This window comes from Rhineura floridana, chromosome 1, assembly GCF_030035675.1.
Source record: "Rhineura floridana isolate rRhiFlo1 chromosome 1, rRhiFlo1.hap2, whole genome shotgun sequence".
Taxonomy (NCBI): domain Eukaryota; kingdom Metazoa; phylum Chordata; class Lepidosauria; order Squamata; family Rhineuridae; genus Rhineura; species Rhineura floridana.
Window position 1 is genome coordinate 226756397 of NC_084480.1, and position 15930 is coordinate 226772326.

The 15930-nt window shown below is 41.3% G+C and overlaps 1 protein-coding gene across 6 annotated transcripts in view; it reads right to left on the reverse strand.

Moving 5' to 3' along the window:
- Positions 1-7474: 7474 nt before the first annotated feature.
- The window catches only part of LOC133369288 (beta-Ala-His dipeptidase-like), a 44461-nt gene continuing 36005 nt past the window's right edge, over positions 7475-15930 (reverse strand). For all 6 annotated transcript variants that reach the window (XM_061594435.1, XM_061594425.1, XM_061594445.1 and 3 more), the window contains one exon: positions 7475-7967. In XM_061594435.1, coding sequence (XP_061450419.1) covers positions 7877-7967 — 91 coding nt within the window. In that variant the 3' untranslated portion in view covers positions 7475-7876. The remainder of the gene's footprint in view (positions 7968-15930) is intronic.

The window sequence follows — 15930 nt, forward strand, 5'->3', positions numbered from 1 at the left end:
ATCATATCTTGCAATTATGAGTGTAGTGGGGAAAATTCCTTTCCCCACTATGCCCATCAGACATAGCTAGGAGCAAGTTCTCACATATTAATGCACTGTAATTGTTTTTGTTTTCAACTTTAGTGGTTTTCTAGTGTAATTAGCATCAGAGCAGTTGATTCTGATGAAACCCTGCAAGCAATTAATGCTTTGCAGAGGATTGCACCAGTAAAGATAGATGCATTGAGAGGCCTTTTAACAGTCTTAAATTACAGTTTGACAAAAACATATTCACAAAACTCAGGATAAAATGGCTGCCACCAAAAGAGAAGAGAAATAAAGACTGCTGTTCAAAGATATTAAAGACTTGGAAAGAGATACAGTGCCTTGCAAAAGTAATCAAACCCCTGAACAATGCTCTCATAATACTGAATTACAAATGGTACATTGTAATTTTGTTATGTATGATATTTTATTTTGAAACACTGAAACTCCAATTATTGTAAAGTGACATTGGTTTTATCTTAGGAAATGTTTGTAAGAAACATAAAAAATTGAAACATGTTGCTTGCATAAGTATTCACACACACGAGTACATATTTAAATAGTAGGAAAGTTTCCTAAATAATGACTTTCCCCTTAGGATATAGGAGTCAAGATCTTGATTCTAATTCTTGAAGCAGGAACTTCTCTGCATTACATCCTACAAGATCCTCCGTGGCGCAGAGTGGTAAGCGGCGGTAACGCAGCCGAAGCTCTGCTCACGGCCGGAGTTCGATTCCAACGGAAGGAGGAAGTTGAATCTCCGGTAAAAGGGGTCGAGGTCCACTCAGCCTTCCATCAACCCGTGGTCGGTAAAATGAGTACCCGGCATATGCTGGGGGGTAAAAAAAGGCCAGGGAAGGAACTGGCAATCCCACCCCATATATACGGTCTGCCTAGTAAACGTCGCAAGACATCACCCTAAGAGTTGGAAACGACTCGCACTACAAGTGCGGGGACACCTTTACCTTTACATCTGCTGTGATGAACAAATCAGGGTCTTTGTGTAACTGTTAGCCAAACATTAAGTTTTTTGGTTGTGTTTGGGAGAGATTACCCAAAGACATTGTTCTCTGTGTGTAGTTTTTATTTTCTGCATTTCCTTATCATGAATCTATAATGTCCATCGGAACTAAAGTGATCCAGAAATGGTTGTATAGGGAAAATCAGTTCTGGGTGAGACCAGGAGGGAAAAGAAGCTAAAGGGGTATCTGACTAGTTTCAGTTTTGTATATAGTTTTGCAGTAGCACACTGCTAAGTAAAGTTTATCCTTCTAATCCAGTCTTTGTGAATCACTTATATACCTGCAAATACTACAGAATCCACTGAATTTGGGGGCCTTTTCTGGGCCAAACTCAGCTATGTAATTTCCTACTATGAGAGATTTACCTGACCCCTTCACTTTTTAGCTTCTGGTGCTGTTTAGTGAAGACCATTCTGTTGTTGTTTTTATCATATTATCAGTCAATCATCATAATTATTTAAGGTTTTGATGCATTTCAAAATGGAGTTTAAATGTAAATCTGACATGCTTTAGGTGACAATGATCAGTGTTTGGTAACAGATTCAGGCATATAGTTGTATCAAGTGTCGTGAAATGTCAAGACACATAACACAGGCACCTCAAAACTAAACATATGGGAGGAACATTTTTTGCCCTTCAAATTTCTTTCTTTATGTTATACTGGCCCAAACATTAGAAAACTGCAATTTGTGATAGTTTACTCTAAAACATAAATGAACAAATATTTGGTTTAAAGGTGGTGACAGAGAATCTTTTTTTTAGAAAAAAATATAGCACTCCAAAGTACAGGATATTTTCTATAGGTCTCTGTTGCAAAGTTGTCTCTTACACAGGAAATCAAAGCACACAGCTTCTTATTCTATGAAGAGTCTTTTCTCCCTAAGAAAGTGAAATTATAAACACACCATATAGATGGGCTTTTTATTAGCCTTGGTTTTTATGCTGATTCTGATGTTTTAATTATCTGTTACAGCATTTATTTTGTATTTGTTTTAATTATACTGTTGGTTCATTATTTATAAAAATATTTATAACCCATTCTATATCAAATAGTTCTCAGGATGGGGTAGAAGAATACATTTAAAAATGAAAACTTGATTAATAAGAACAGATAAAACAGTAAATCACAACAATATTAAAACAGAAGGCAGTGTTTTATTGTATTTCGATGTTGTTAGATGCTGTAGGCACTATGTTTTAGTGGAAAGATGAGCTACTTGGTTGCTTAATAAATGAATAATAAATAACTGCAGCAGTGGTGGGAAAACTTTTTGAGCCCGAGGGCCACATTTCCTCATGGACAATTTCCAGGGGCCACATACCTATGGTGAGCCAGAGGCAAAACTGGGCAAAGCAACTAATGAAAGTCTTCCCATTGTACAGTAGGCTACATTTCAGGCAAGCAAAAGTCTTGACATTTCTACACATCATCCACAGACATCTGTCCATTCTCGTTCCAGGCAATCAAGAGTAAAAAAACACATTCTGGACAGGCAACAGGCCCAGACAATCCTGAGAGGTCAGGTTGAAAGGCTTGGAGGACTGCATTTGGTCTCCGGGCCTGAGGTTCCCCACCCCTGAACTACAGAGATGGCAACAAACACAGACCAGGCAACTCTGGTTGGAACTTTGCTGCACATTTTGCACATCCTGTTACTTTACTGTTGTAGATAAGTAGTTCAAGGGTCGGGGATGCTTAATATTACTACTTTTCCTATTGTATCCTTCCCCCAGCTTTGCAGACACGTGATTACTGCACCATGATGGCACCTCAGCCTTTCAATGGACAAGAAAGATGGGGCACAATGGAAGGAGGATGCAGCACGACCAATTTCAGGTAGTGTGAATTATGTGAAGCTGTTGACAGAAACGTACACCTTGTACATTGCACTACTATATGCAATGACTTGTACTTGCATCTGAATACCTTTATTGTATTCTGTTTTTGGGGATGAGGGCTGGCTCGTTCCCTTCCATCATTGTCCGGTACAGATGCAATCCCCCCATACAGTAGGGATGATAAGCTACAAATATGTAAACTAGAATAGTATGTTATCTCCAGTCCAAACAGAAACCAGCTCAACATCCAATCAGACTGTCTTGTGTGCTAGGCACATCCTCCTAGAATGAAAGGATGGTACAAATGTTATTTTGGGGTACTGACCTATTGAAGTCTTAGCTTCTTATTTCTAGGCTGCATCTACACCTTTGAATCTAACAGGGCAGGCATAGCAGAACAATACTCCACTGGGGGACCACTTGGTGCCTGCTGGTTGCTGGAATCCTAGAAAAGAATGCTGGTCTAGATGCTCTGATGCAGCAATGCACTTATTATGTTGCTAAGCAAAAGTACATAAATAAGATCGCTTAACAATTTTCCTGTAACTGATTTGTATGGACTCCCACTTCGTAAATTAATCCCATTTTTTTACTATGTGGATTCTAGTTTGAGAGAAATCGGAAGACTGAAGTAACGAGAGAGGAAGTTCTAAGCTTAATGGACAATATAAAAACTGACAAATCACCGGGCCCGGATGGCATCCACCCGAGAGTTCTCAAAGAACTCAAATGTGAAATTGCTGATCTGCTAACTAAAATATGTAACTTGTCCCTTGGGTCCTCCTCCGTGCCTGAGGACTGGAAAGTGGCAAATGTAACGCCAATCTTCAAAAAGGGATCCAGAGGGGATCCCGGAAATTACAGGCCAGTTAGCTTAACTTCTGTCCCTGGAAAACTGGTAGAAAGTATTATTAAAGCTAGATTAACTAAGCACATAGAAGAACAAGCCTTGCTGAAGCAGAGCCAGCATGGCTTCTGCAAGGGAAAGTCCTGTCTCAGTAACCTATTAGAATTCTTTGAGAGTGTCAACAAGCATATAGATAGAGGTGATCCAGTGGACATAGTGTCCTTAGACTTTCAAAAAGCGTTTGACAAGGTACCTCACCAAAGGCTTCTGAGGAAGCTTAGCAGTCATGGAATAAGAGGAGAGGTCCTCTTGTGGATAAGAAATTGGTTAAGAAGCAGAAAGCAGAGAGTAGGAATAAACGGACAGTTCTCCCAATGGAGGGCTGTCGAAAGTGGAGTCCCTCAAGGATCGGTATTGGGACCTGTACTTTTCAACTTGTTCATTAATGACCTAGAATTAGGAGTGAGCAGTGAAGTGGCCAAGTTTGCTGATGACACTAAATTGTTCAGGGTTGTTAAAACAAAAAGGGATTGCGAAGAGCTCCAAAAAGACCTCTCCAAACTGAGTGAATGGGTGGAAAAATGGCAAATGCAATTCAATATAAACAAGTGTAAAATTATGCATATTGGAGCAAAAAATCTTAATTTCACATATACGCTCATGGGGTCTGAACTGGCGGTGACCGACCAGGAGAGAGACCTCGGGGTTGTAGTGGACAGCACGATGAAAATGTCGACCCAGTGTGCGGCAGCTGTGAAAAAGGCAAATTCCATGCTAGCGATAATTAGGAAAGGTATTGAAAATAAAACAGCCGATATCATAATGCCATTGTATAAATCTATGGTGCGGCTGCATTTGGAATACTGTGTACAGTTCTGGTCGCCTCATCTCAAAAAGGATATTATAGAGTTGGAAAAGGTTCAGAAGAGAGCAACCAGAATGATCAAGGGGATGGAGCGACTCCCTTACGAGGAAAGGTTGCAGCATTTGGGGCTTTTTAGTTTAGAGAAAAGGCGGGTCAGAGGAGACATGATAGAAGTGTATAAAATTATGCATGGCATTGAGAAAGTGGATAGAGAAAAGTTCTTCTCCCTCTCTCATAATACTAGAACTCGTGGACATTCAAAGAAGCTGAATGTTGGAAGATTCAGGACAGACAAAAGGAAGTACTTCTTTACTCAGCGCATAGTTAAACTATGGAATTTGCTCCCACAAGATGCAGTAATGGCCACCAGCTTGGACAGCTTTAAAAGAAGATTAGACAAATTCATGGAGGACAGGGCTATCAATGGCTACTAGCCATGATGGCTGTGCACTGCCACCCTAGTCAGAGGCAGCATGCTTCTGAAAACCAGTTGCCGGAAGCCTCAGGAGGGGAGAGTGTTCTTGCACTCAGGTCCTGCTTGCGGGCTTTCCCCAGGCACCTGGTTGGCCACTGTGAGAACAGGATGCTGGACTAGATGGGCCACTGGCCTGATCCAGCAGGCTCTTCTTATGTTCTTATGTTCTTATGAAGTCAGCCCATCCCTGAAACAGGAAGCTACAAATTGCAAATACGGAACTAGAAACTAGAAATAACTTCAGCTGGTGATTCCCCATCAACCAATACTGTTTATTATCTGTATGGTTAAAGGTTAACCCAACACACAAATACCACCAATGGTTAATACTACTTTTTTTTACTATTCAGGAACATGTTCTGAAAGCTTTGGGGATATACAGCTAAGTAAGCCATTAGTCATGCTTTTCTATAAGAACATAAGAAGAGCCTGCTGGATCAGGCCAGTGGCCCATCTAGTCCAGCATCCTGTTCTCACAGTGGCCAACCAGGTGCCTATACTCAGAATGAAATAAAGAATGCCTGTTTACATTGCCTATTACATTTGCCAGTACATGCTGTGAACTGTGCCTTCTCATCTGTACTGCCGGTAACATTCTTTTGCAAGAATGACAAAATTGGCCCTTGCACCTTCTGCCTTCTCTTCTTGGATCACTAACTACCTAATCATCAGACCATTCATACTGTAGCCCACCAAAATATTAACAGAGGCATTTGTACTTACCATGAGGTCCTTGAACCTTTGTCAGTTTGGGGTGAACAAATATTGGTAATGCTTGAGCTTAACTAATTTTCACTCAAGTAAATGGTTAATCTGGAACAAATTTCAACCTCTTGTTTATCCTAACTTTTGTACAATTAAATTGGCAGTAATTTGAATAGCTATTTAGTACTGCTACTGCAGCATTGTTCCATTCAGAAGATCCACTGATCTCATGCAATTGCTCTACTGCGAGAGCCAGTGTGTTGTAGTGGTTAAGGTGTTGGACTACGACTTGAGAGACCAGGGTTTGAATCCCCACACCACCATGAAGCTCACTGGGTGACCTTGGGCCAGTCACTGCCTCTCAGCCTCAGAGGGAGGCAATGGTAAACCCCTTCTGAATACCACTTACCATGAAAACCCTATTCATAGGGTCGCCATAAGTTGGAATCGACTTGAAGGCAGTCCAAAGTACATAGGTAATTTTAAGATTGCGTTCAGACAGCACTTTAATTCAGACTTCCCGGCATTTTCTTACCTGTTAATTTTCACATTTTACCTGATCTTTCACACGATGTAAAAGTTACTTCTGGAAATGTAGCAGAATAGACAGTTCTTTTTTATGTTATTTCCAGAAAAAAACCTATTTGCAACCCTGGTAACTGGAACACTGTAGGAATTTTTCTTTGTAAATTTCCCGTGATTTTGATGGATGACATCCCCACTGTTCATGTAACAAAATTTTGGGCAGCATTTTGGCATACCGTGAATCACGGGCGAACAGAAGTGCACATGCGTGGAAAGGGTGGGGAAATGGTTACATGTCCAATAATGTCTGTTGTGTCATACAACACCCACTGGTGTGTATGATATTTAGCGCAACATGGCAGTATATCGATCAAAAAGCCAACAGTTCCATAATGTAACAGGTAGTACAGAGTAAAAGAAGCATTAAAAATTGGGGCAGAAGTGCTAGCATTATAACCAGTAAAACTAATGCAATAAATCACACCTCTGAATGCAGCCTAAACCTCTGAGTACATACCGACATACATAAAAAGAGAAGTGAGCATGTTTGTTTTTGTCACTGTAGGATGACCCCAGCTTCCCTCTGTCTTTGCTCTTCAAATGACACACATTATCTTTTCTACAAACACTGTTTTCTTCACCAGTTTGGACCGTCTCCTCATGTTTTACATGGACTAGCCACCTTTATGTTCACTTCAAGTGTTATTTGTACAATCATACCACATACAGTTTTGTTTTAAGCAGGAAAAACTGCTCTGGGGAGAGGGTGCTTCACAGAGGTGTCCAGCTAATCACCATTCTGCACAGCTCCTTCTGCTTCAAATCAGCAGGACTTGTTCCCCTTGCGTTTTATTCACGGGGGGAAAACTGTATGTGTGTCTGACAACAATAGATGCTTTCTAGAATGGATTAGCTCCTGTGCTGATATGCATTTAGACACCCATTTCCTGCTTTCTAGATTCAGAACCAAACCCCAAATATCCCACTGTATTATCATACATAAATCAGCAGACAATCTAAAATGTAATAACTTGACTAAAATTCTAAGGATGCCAACACCACCAGATAGCCAACACCATATGCACCATTGTTTTGCCTTACTAAACTTATAAGAGCTAAAAAGGAAGACAAAGCATATTGTGCAGCATTACATATGGACACAGGAACTGAGGGACACTGGAAACAACTTCTTATTTTATTTGAAAAGCTTAGATAGTATACCACGTTTCTGAATAATATCTCACAAAACAGTTTACGATCATTGAAATATATCAGTAACAATCATTAAAATGTAACAGGGAACATCCCACCTGTATTAAGATGAATGCATATTTGTGTTCCACAGTTCAATAACAGATATAGGAATGATTGAAATACATAGATTTAAAGGAGAAAATGCATTCAAAAGGATAGAAAAATATGTTGCCGTGTAACACAAGTGTCCATCAGTCTTGGAACTACGTCTAGAAGAGACCTTTGGAGTTTCTCTGGCATTGTAACAATTCATAAGAGAAGTACAGCATCAGTAGTCTAACCATACTTGACTTGTTTCACGGGCCATCATGTTGCAATCTTCAACTGGAGGCTTCATGTAATTCCTTATGGAGCTTTGCAATCTCCAGTAAAAAGGAGGCAAATACCTTTGTTCCATTAATGTAATTGTTTCTGATCAGGAAAAAAAAAGAAAATCTATGATCAAGCAATCTAAAAGATAAGGGTGCTATATTGCTTTGAAAGGCCAAAAAGCTTTGAGTGTTGGGGGCATATAGAAAGTTTGAGGGTACACAGAACATCGTATAAAATTATTCATGCCTCTTTCAGGAACAAGGAAGCGAATCTGGATTGTAAGAGTATGAAACCAGATAGTTGTTCCATGACTACTACATGAAATGACAAGGATGGAATCTGTGACCTGCCATTATATACAGACAGCCAGACATGTGTGTATATATATTCACTAATAGGCAAAAATCCTTGCTGTTTAAGAATGTACCTATAACCCACACATATTTCTATCAAACTTTAAAAAGCAGGGAAATTGGGCAACAATAGTGAATGCACCAGGGGAGCAGGAGACCTGACCTCCTCTCTGAGATATTGTAGTGCCCTACAAATTTGTCAAAATGCAAACACAATTTGGGTTGGTCTTTCACAGTCCAATCCACTTGCAGTTTAGCTTGGAAGAATTTGGTAACATGTGCCTCTGAGCATATGGTGAGTGGTGGCAACACCTGCCATCTCCAAAGATGAAGAATTATATTTTTGTATGTTTGTTGGTGTTCTTCTTACTTTGCTTCTTTCCTGTGTTACTAATGCTTCTACAGGGAATCTAAACTAGAAAATTTTATTTCCCTCATTATTCATCCTAGAAATCTGTCAAATTTATTTTTATTAATTTCAAAGCCTTTTTATTGGTCGATTTCATATGATGGTGAAGACAGCCTTTTGTGTTTCAAATTGGAGGTTATGTTCTGTTTCTATTTTGGGTGCATTAACAGTTGAATCTGAAACTGTAGTTTGATGTAAAATCAGACTGATTACAATATGTTGCTACTTCAGCAATGACTCTAGCTGTTGGAAAAAAGAGGATACGTGTTTTCAGCCTGCTATGTTTCAACCACTTCATTTAAGGCAAGGTGGACACAGTCAATTAAAAACATAGAACACATCTAGAATTTTGCTAGAATATATTTCACCTCCCACCGTTTATCTTGTGCATATTGAGAGGTCCACTGGAGACTATTCTGCAGACGTCAGTGCCATTATTCTACAAATATGTTTGGAGTCTTTTTAGTGTAAACTTTGCAAAGTGTTGCTGTACTTCACATATTCACAGAAATAGAAACAAAAGAAAATGATTTCCTATAGGAAACTTCACTAAAATGGCAAAGTAAATCAGACATATTTAAAGTGACCATCTGAACTATATCAACTGTCTTAACAATGTTGCTTCCTCCCTGCTAAAACAAGATCAGCACAGCACATGCCTTCTTTCTATTATTTGGGCTGATTGCAGGTGTTGCCACCACTCACCATATGCTCAGAGACACATGTTACCAAATTCTTCCAAGCTACACAGCAAGTGGATTGGACTGTGAAAGACCAACCCAAATTGTGTTTGCATTTTGACAAATTTGTAGGGTAGTACAATATCTCAGAGAGGAGTTCAGGTCTCCTGCTCCCCTGGTGCATTCACCATAGCTGCCAAATTTCCCCGCTTTTTAAAGTTTGATAGAAATATCTGTTGGCTATAGGTACGTTCTTAAACCGTAAGGTTTTTTGCCTATTAGTGAATTTCTCTGCTTTTTAATTCAGGAGGTAAGAAATGGGATCCTGTCCAAGTCTGCTGAGAATGGGTTAATAATTTGCATGCTTATTGAGTTCAGTGGGATTTACTTCCCTGAAATCATGCTTAGGATAGGTGAAACTGACCACAGGGGATGGGGAGGGGAGGGAGGAGGAGGAAGGGGAGGAAAGGCAGAGGGGAGGACTGAGATGGGAGCAGGCAGGAGGGAAAGGGGAGGAGAAGGACAGGTTTGATCATTTGCATGTTTATTGAGTTCAGTGAGATTTACTCCCATACAATCATGCTTAGGATAGGTAAAACTGACCGGGGGGAAGGGAGGGCTGGTGTGGGCAGGGGAGGAGGGAGAAGGGAGGAGAGGGGGAGGAGTGGGAAAGCAGGTCTGATCATTTGCATGCTTGTTGTGTTCAGTGGGATTTACTCCTATGCAATCATGGTTAGGATAGGAAAAAACTGACCATGGCATGGGGGGGAGGAGGGGGAGAGCGGCAAAGGAAGGGGTAGGGTAGGGTAGGTTTGATCATTTGCATGCTTATAGAGTCCAATGGTATTTACTTCCATGAAATCATGCTTAAGATAGGTAAAACTGACCATGGGGAGGAGCAAGGGGGAAGGGGGGAGGGGAAGGAGGAGATTGGAAGGGGATGGGGAGGCAGGAGCAAAGGAAGGGGGAGGGAGGAGAAGGGAGAGTGGGTTTGATCAGTTTCATACTTTTTGAGTTCAATGGGATCTATTTCTGTGCAATCATGTTTGAAAATGGAAATGGACTGCCTTCAAGTCGACTGGACTTATGGCGACCCTTTGAATAGGGTTTCCATGGTAAATGGTATTCAGAGGTGGTTTTACCATTGCCTTCCTCTGATGCTGAGAGGCAGTGACCGGCCCAAGGTCACCCAGTCAGCATCATGGGTGTGTGGGGATTCGAACCCTGGTCTCCCAGGTTGTAGTCCAACACTGACCCGGGGAGGGGAAGGGTGAGGGGAGGAGATTGGGTGGGTGGGCACTGGGCAGAGGGGAAGCCCCTTTCCAAAAGGAAAACATTGTGAACAGTATCATTCTTTTTCAGCATTTCCCCCATCTTTTTATTCTACAGCAGGCACATGTAGCCTCCCACACAAATTTAAACCATAGCTGTCCCTAGCCACATCCACACCAGACCTTTATTTCACTTTGGACAGTCAAAGAATCCTGGGAAGTGTAGTTAGTAAAGTGTGCTGAGAGTTGCTAGGAGATGCCCTGTTCCCCTCACAGACCTTCAATCAGAGTGGCTGACTGTAAACCAGTCTGGCCACTGAAGCTCTATCAGTGGAATAGGAGTCTCCTCTTAGCACCCTTCACAAACTATACTTCTCAGGATTCTCAGAGGGAAGCCATGACTGTCTCAAGTGAAATCAAAGTCTGGTGTGGGTGGGGCCCCCTGATTAGGCAAGCCAAATGGCTGTGAGTCTGGCTTTTAGAACACAGACAGCTGGTTCTTACTGAGTATGCCCAACAGTATCATTTAGTTCAAGCCAAAATTTATTAAATTAATTAAAAATCAGCCAGACATTTTTTTTTAATTTTTAAACTGAAGAAGATGAAGGGCAAGGTCAGTATTAGGAGTACAGGTACTCTGTGAACATGGCTGATTTTTAATGAATTTCAACAGATTATGAGAACTCTCAGAGAAAAAAGTCCAAAAGGGCTCTGAGGTTTTTTTCTCTTTTTTTAGACTTTGAACTCTCTATTTTCTTTGACTGTTTTATGTATCGCCATGAAAATTTAGAGAGTTGTTAAGCATTTCTGAGTTCAGGACTATAAGATTTGTAAGGTTTTGTTTTGAAATGAGCTTATGGGACGCATCAGAATGGCATGGGGGTATTTTCAATTTAACATTGCGGAATGTGAAAAATCCACGCTGGCTATAGTATACAGCCACCCTTGTGGCTGTATAATAATTTGTTGCCCTGGAAATTAAGCTTTTCATTGTAGTTTACCTCAAGGAAGAAAACTATGTAGTACCTATCCATTATACATTTTCAATCAAAAGGCTCTGTGGTATAATTACACTACACAATCAGAAGATTAAGGTAATTTGAAATAGACCATGATTACTTTATTATGAGGCACTCAGATCCAAAGGTGTCATTTGGGTTACAAATGAATTCAATGAAGCCAGAGATATCAAAATCTTTCCTCTCTCTCTCTCTCTCAATTTTTCTACGTGAACTCCTTAAAAAACCCTCATCAATCAGACAGAATGTAATCCATTAACACTGATTTTGTAACTCAAGAGTTGGTAATGTGGTGCCCGGAAGATGTTCTGATCTACAGTTTCCATTGTGCCTAACGGTTAGTCAAGGTACCTGGGGCTAATGGATGTTGTAGTCCAGAACATCTTGCCTCTGCTCTAAGTGTTCCACATCTTTGTTCCTCTACCATTTCCACATTACCAGACAGGATCTGCAAGATGTACATAAAGGTGTGAGCATTTAAGTGGGATTCCATAAGAGCAGGAGGTTCCCTTTTTAATATCACGGATTAATTATAAAAGACCATGAAATCTATTGGACTGTGTAGCCAACACAGAGAGCCCCCTTCCTATTCAGGATCACTGGTCCTTAAATCTCTAAGCCCAACCTACATCACAGGGCTGTTGTGAGGATAAACTAGAATCATGTACACCACCTTGAACTCCTTAGAGGAAAGAGGGATATACATATAATAATAAATAAATAAATTAATAATCCTTCTCCCCCATTCAACTGCCATAGGTTTTCTTGCCATTCCTCAACTCAGGCTATGGTCTGAAGGCACATAAGGCCAGCTCCCTGCTGAAGCTAAGCAGGATCAGGTCTGGTCAGTGCCTGGATGGGAGACCACCTGGGAACCATATGTAAACCGCCTTGGGTTTCTATCATGAAAAGAAAGGCGGGGTATAAATGTAATAAAATAAATAAATAAAATCTCCTTTCTTAATTCCCTTCTTATTCGCAATATCCCAGCCACTTTTCCTGTCCCCACCCCTGCATCTCTGCCACTTCACCCATCATCGCCATTCTTAACATATCCCATTGTCCCTGCACACACAATGCATCATACATCCCACCCTGAGTAGAGGCCATAAGGGTGGGATTCCCCCTTCCCCAAGGCCAGTGGGGTTCTTTATGGGCCCAATAGCTTCCTGCAAAAGTGCTGGATCGGGCAGGATGAATCCCCTGGCTTAACCAACTGACAACCTAGTGGTTAAGCGAAAGGATTCAGACTGGCCGCTGCTACTTGGCAGGCGCTTCTCTGCATGCAGGGAAAGCACAGCTTTCCAGTACAGCCTCCCAGTTGGCTCAGTGCCATGGTGGCTCCCTATGTGCCCAGCTTTTTGGACTGCCTCGCCTTCCAGGCAGGGAAGCCAGCCAGCCACTCTCCCTGCCTGGTTCTGCCTTCACCTTCACCTGTACCTCCTTGCTGCAACTTAAAATGTGATTTCTAAAAATAAAACTATACTGGATGCCATTAACTTGGAGTTACTCTATAGTATAACTGCAACTTACTCCTAAGTAGACAGATTGCCTTCAGATGGCCACCTCACTGCATGAAGAAACTGCTAGGCAACAATATTGTGTGGGGCACTCATGGAACTTCTTGACTGCATTGATGCTCTCCTGCAACAGCAACCTGAGTACAGGCTGGGTGGGCACAATTACTCCTCCCCCCACCTGTGCCTTCTCTGGATGCAGTAGGCCCTATGTGTCACAGCCCAGGATTCGCCTTCCCCAAGGCCAGGCCACTGGGATTCTTTGCAGGCAGAGTAGCCTCCTGCCGAGGAGGACAGAGCAGGATGAATTTTTTGGCTTAACCAACTGAAAAGCGAGTAGACTGGCTGCTCCTTGGCGGGCATCTTCTCCGCATACATGGAAAGCACAGCTTTCCACCACAGCCTCCCATTTAGCTGGTGTGGCTGCCTGTGCGCCTGGCTTTCTTGGCCCACCTTGCCCTCAAGATAGGGAAGCCAGCCAACCAGCCACCCTCCCTGCTGGTTCCACCTTCAGGTTCATCTCCAGCTGCTTGCTGCAACTTAACAACTTACTCTTAAAAATAAATCTATATTTGATGCCATAAAGTTGGGGTTATCCTCTACTTACTATAAGTGTGACTTACTGCTAAGTAGACAAATTGGCTTCAGATGCCCTCCTCACGGCATGAAGAAATTCCTTCCTTCCACTCAAGTTGGAGTTCTCCCCCTCCCCTCTCCTGTGTGAAGAACTTTCTTTTGTCTATCCTGAATCTTCCAACATTTAGCTTCATAGGATGTCCACGAGTTATAGCATTATGAGAGAGAGAGAGAAACTTCTATCCACTCTCTCCATGCCATGCATAATTTTATACACTTGTGTCATGTCACCTCTTACTGGCTCTTTCCCTAAACTACAAAGCCTCAAATTCCTCATAGGGGAGTCACTCCATCCCCTTGATCATGTTGGTTGCCCTTTTTTGAATCATACATTTAAAGCACATTTAATGTAGGCAGCTTCCCCAAAGAATCCTGGGAACTGTAGTTTGTTAAAAGTGCTGGGAAGTGTAGCTGTGTGAGAGGGAAACTACAGTTCCCAGAATACTCTGGGGGAAGCCATGTGCTTTAAAAGTGCATTAAACATGTTTTCAATATATGGTGAGGATGTGAGTTTATTATTACCCTCTCTTCTCATTCTCCTCCTGAATGTAGGATTTTTAGCAATAGTAGATTACATTTTTGTTTTGTTTTGGCCAAAACTGTCTTGCTAAAGAAATAAAAGAGCCAAGTCTCTTCAGCATCTTTCAATTATCTCTCCCTGGCCCCACCCGCTTCTCAAGAACCTGCTTTTAATGCCAGTGGACTTGGCTCTAGTGCCCTGGACTCCTTTGGGAGGAAGGGTGGGATATAAATGAAATTATAATCACAATATATGCAAGAACAATAACTGTCACTCTGAGCATGTGCAGAGTGCACCTGTCATCACCAATCAGCTATTCTAAGTAAGACAAGAGAACACAAATGCCTATTGTTGTTGTAATGTGCCTCCAAGTCGACTACGACTTACGGTGACCCTATGAATCAGTGACCTCCAACAGCATCTGTCATCAACCACCCTGTTCAGATCTTGTAAGTTCAGGTCTGTGGCTTCCTTTATGGAATCAATCCATCTCTTGTTTCGCCTTCCTCTTTTTCTACTCCCTTCTGTTTTTCCAAGCATTATTATCTTTTCTAATGAATCATGTCTTCTCATTATGTGTCCAAAGTAGGATAACCTCAGTTTCATTGTTTTAGCTTCTAGTGATAGTTCTGGTTGAATTTGTTCTAACACCCAATTATAAATGCCTATTACGGAATATTTATTTATTAAGAGGATTTATATCCTGCCTTTCCATTGTTAAAAACGGAGTTCAGGGCAGCTTACAAACATAGTAAAAACAATAAAAATGCACAATCAATGTAAAAACAATAAAAACACAAAAACATACAAGAAGTCAGTGCAGCACTATAAAAATCATACAACTTTTAACGCAGATAGAAATCAAGATTTCAATATTATCAGTTCTGTCAATCATCTTATCTAAAGGGAGCATGTCTGAGCATGTAAGAAGTGTCTTTAGTACACCGATTCTCATATATCCAATCAGAGAGGGGAAATGCAACCTTCTATGATAAAGGCTGGAACATGATGGAGACTTGGGTGCTGGCACCTCTTTTTTAAAAAATAAAATAAAAATGCAGTGAATTCTAGAGACCTGGCAAGCTGTGGTAGCATTAGATGGGGTAGCTGTTCCATTCCTATTAGTCTTAAGGGCGGGGAGGTTATACCCCCCACTGCATTGAATATATGCATAGAGAGAGGGACTGCCTCTGTGTGTATGTATATATATGCACATGTGTATTTATACGTGCACACCCAGAGCTTGGAAAAGTTACTTTTTTGAACTACAACTTCCATCAGCCCAATCCAGTGGCCATGCTGGCTGGGGTTGATGGGAGTTGTAGTTCAAAAAAGTAACTTTTCCAAGCTCTGGCACACACACACACACATATCCATCCCTGGGGAGATGGAAGTAGGGTGATCTTTGGTGGGGAGATGCCTGCCAATCATTTTGAAGAAGAGTATGTATCAAAAATACTTTTTAGCCTTTTCTGAATTGCTGAACAGAGGCTTTGTCAGGCAACAGGGTGAGTGAGACTGCATTCCAATGCAACTTTACTTAGGAGTAAGCACCATTTAACAAGGTGGGTGCAGGGCTGAAAAATGCAAATGCTAGAATCACTGCCTTTTCTACAGAGAGGTTTGCTTTTATATCTTGTATCTGTTCAGGGGAGGG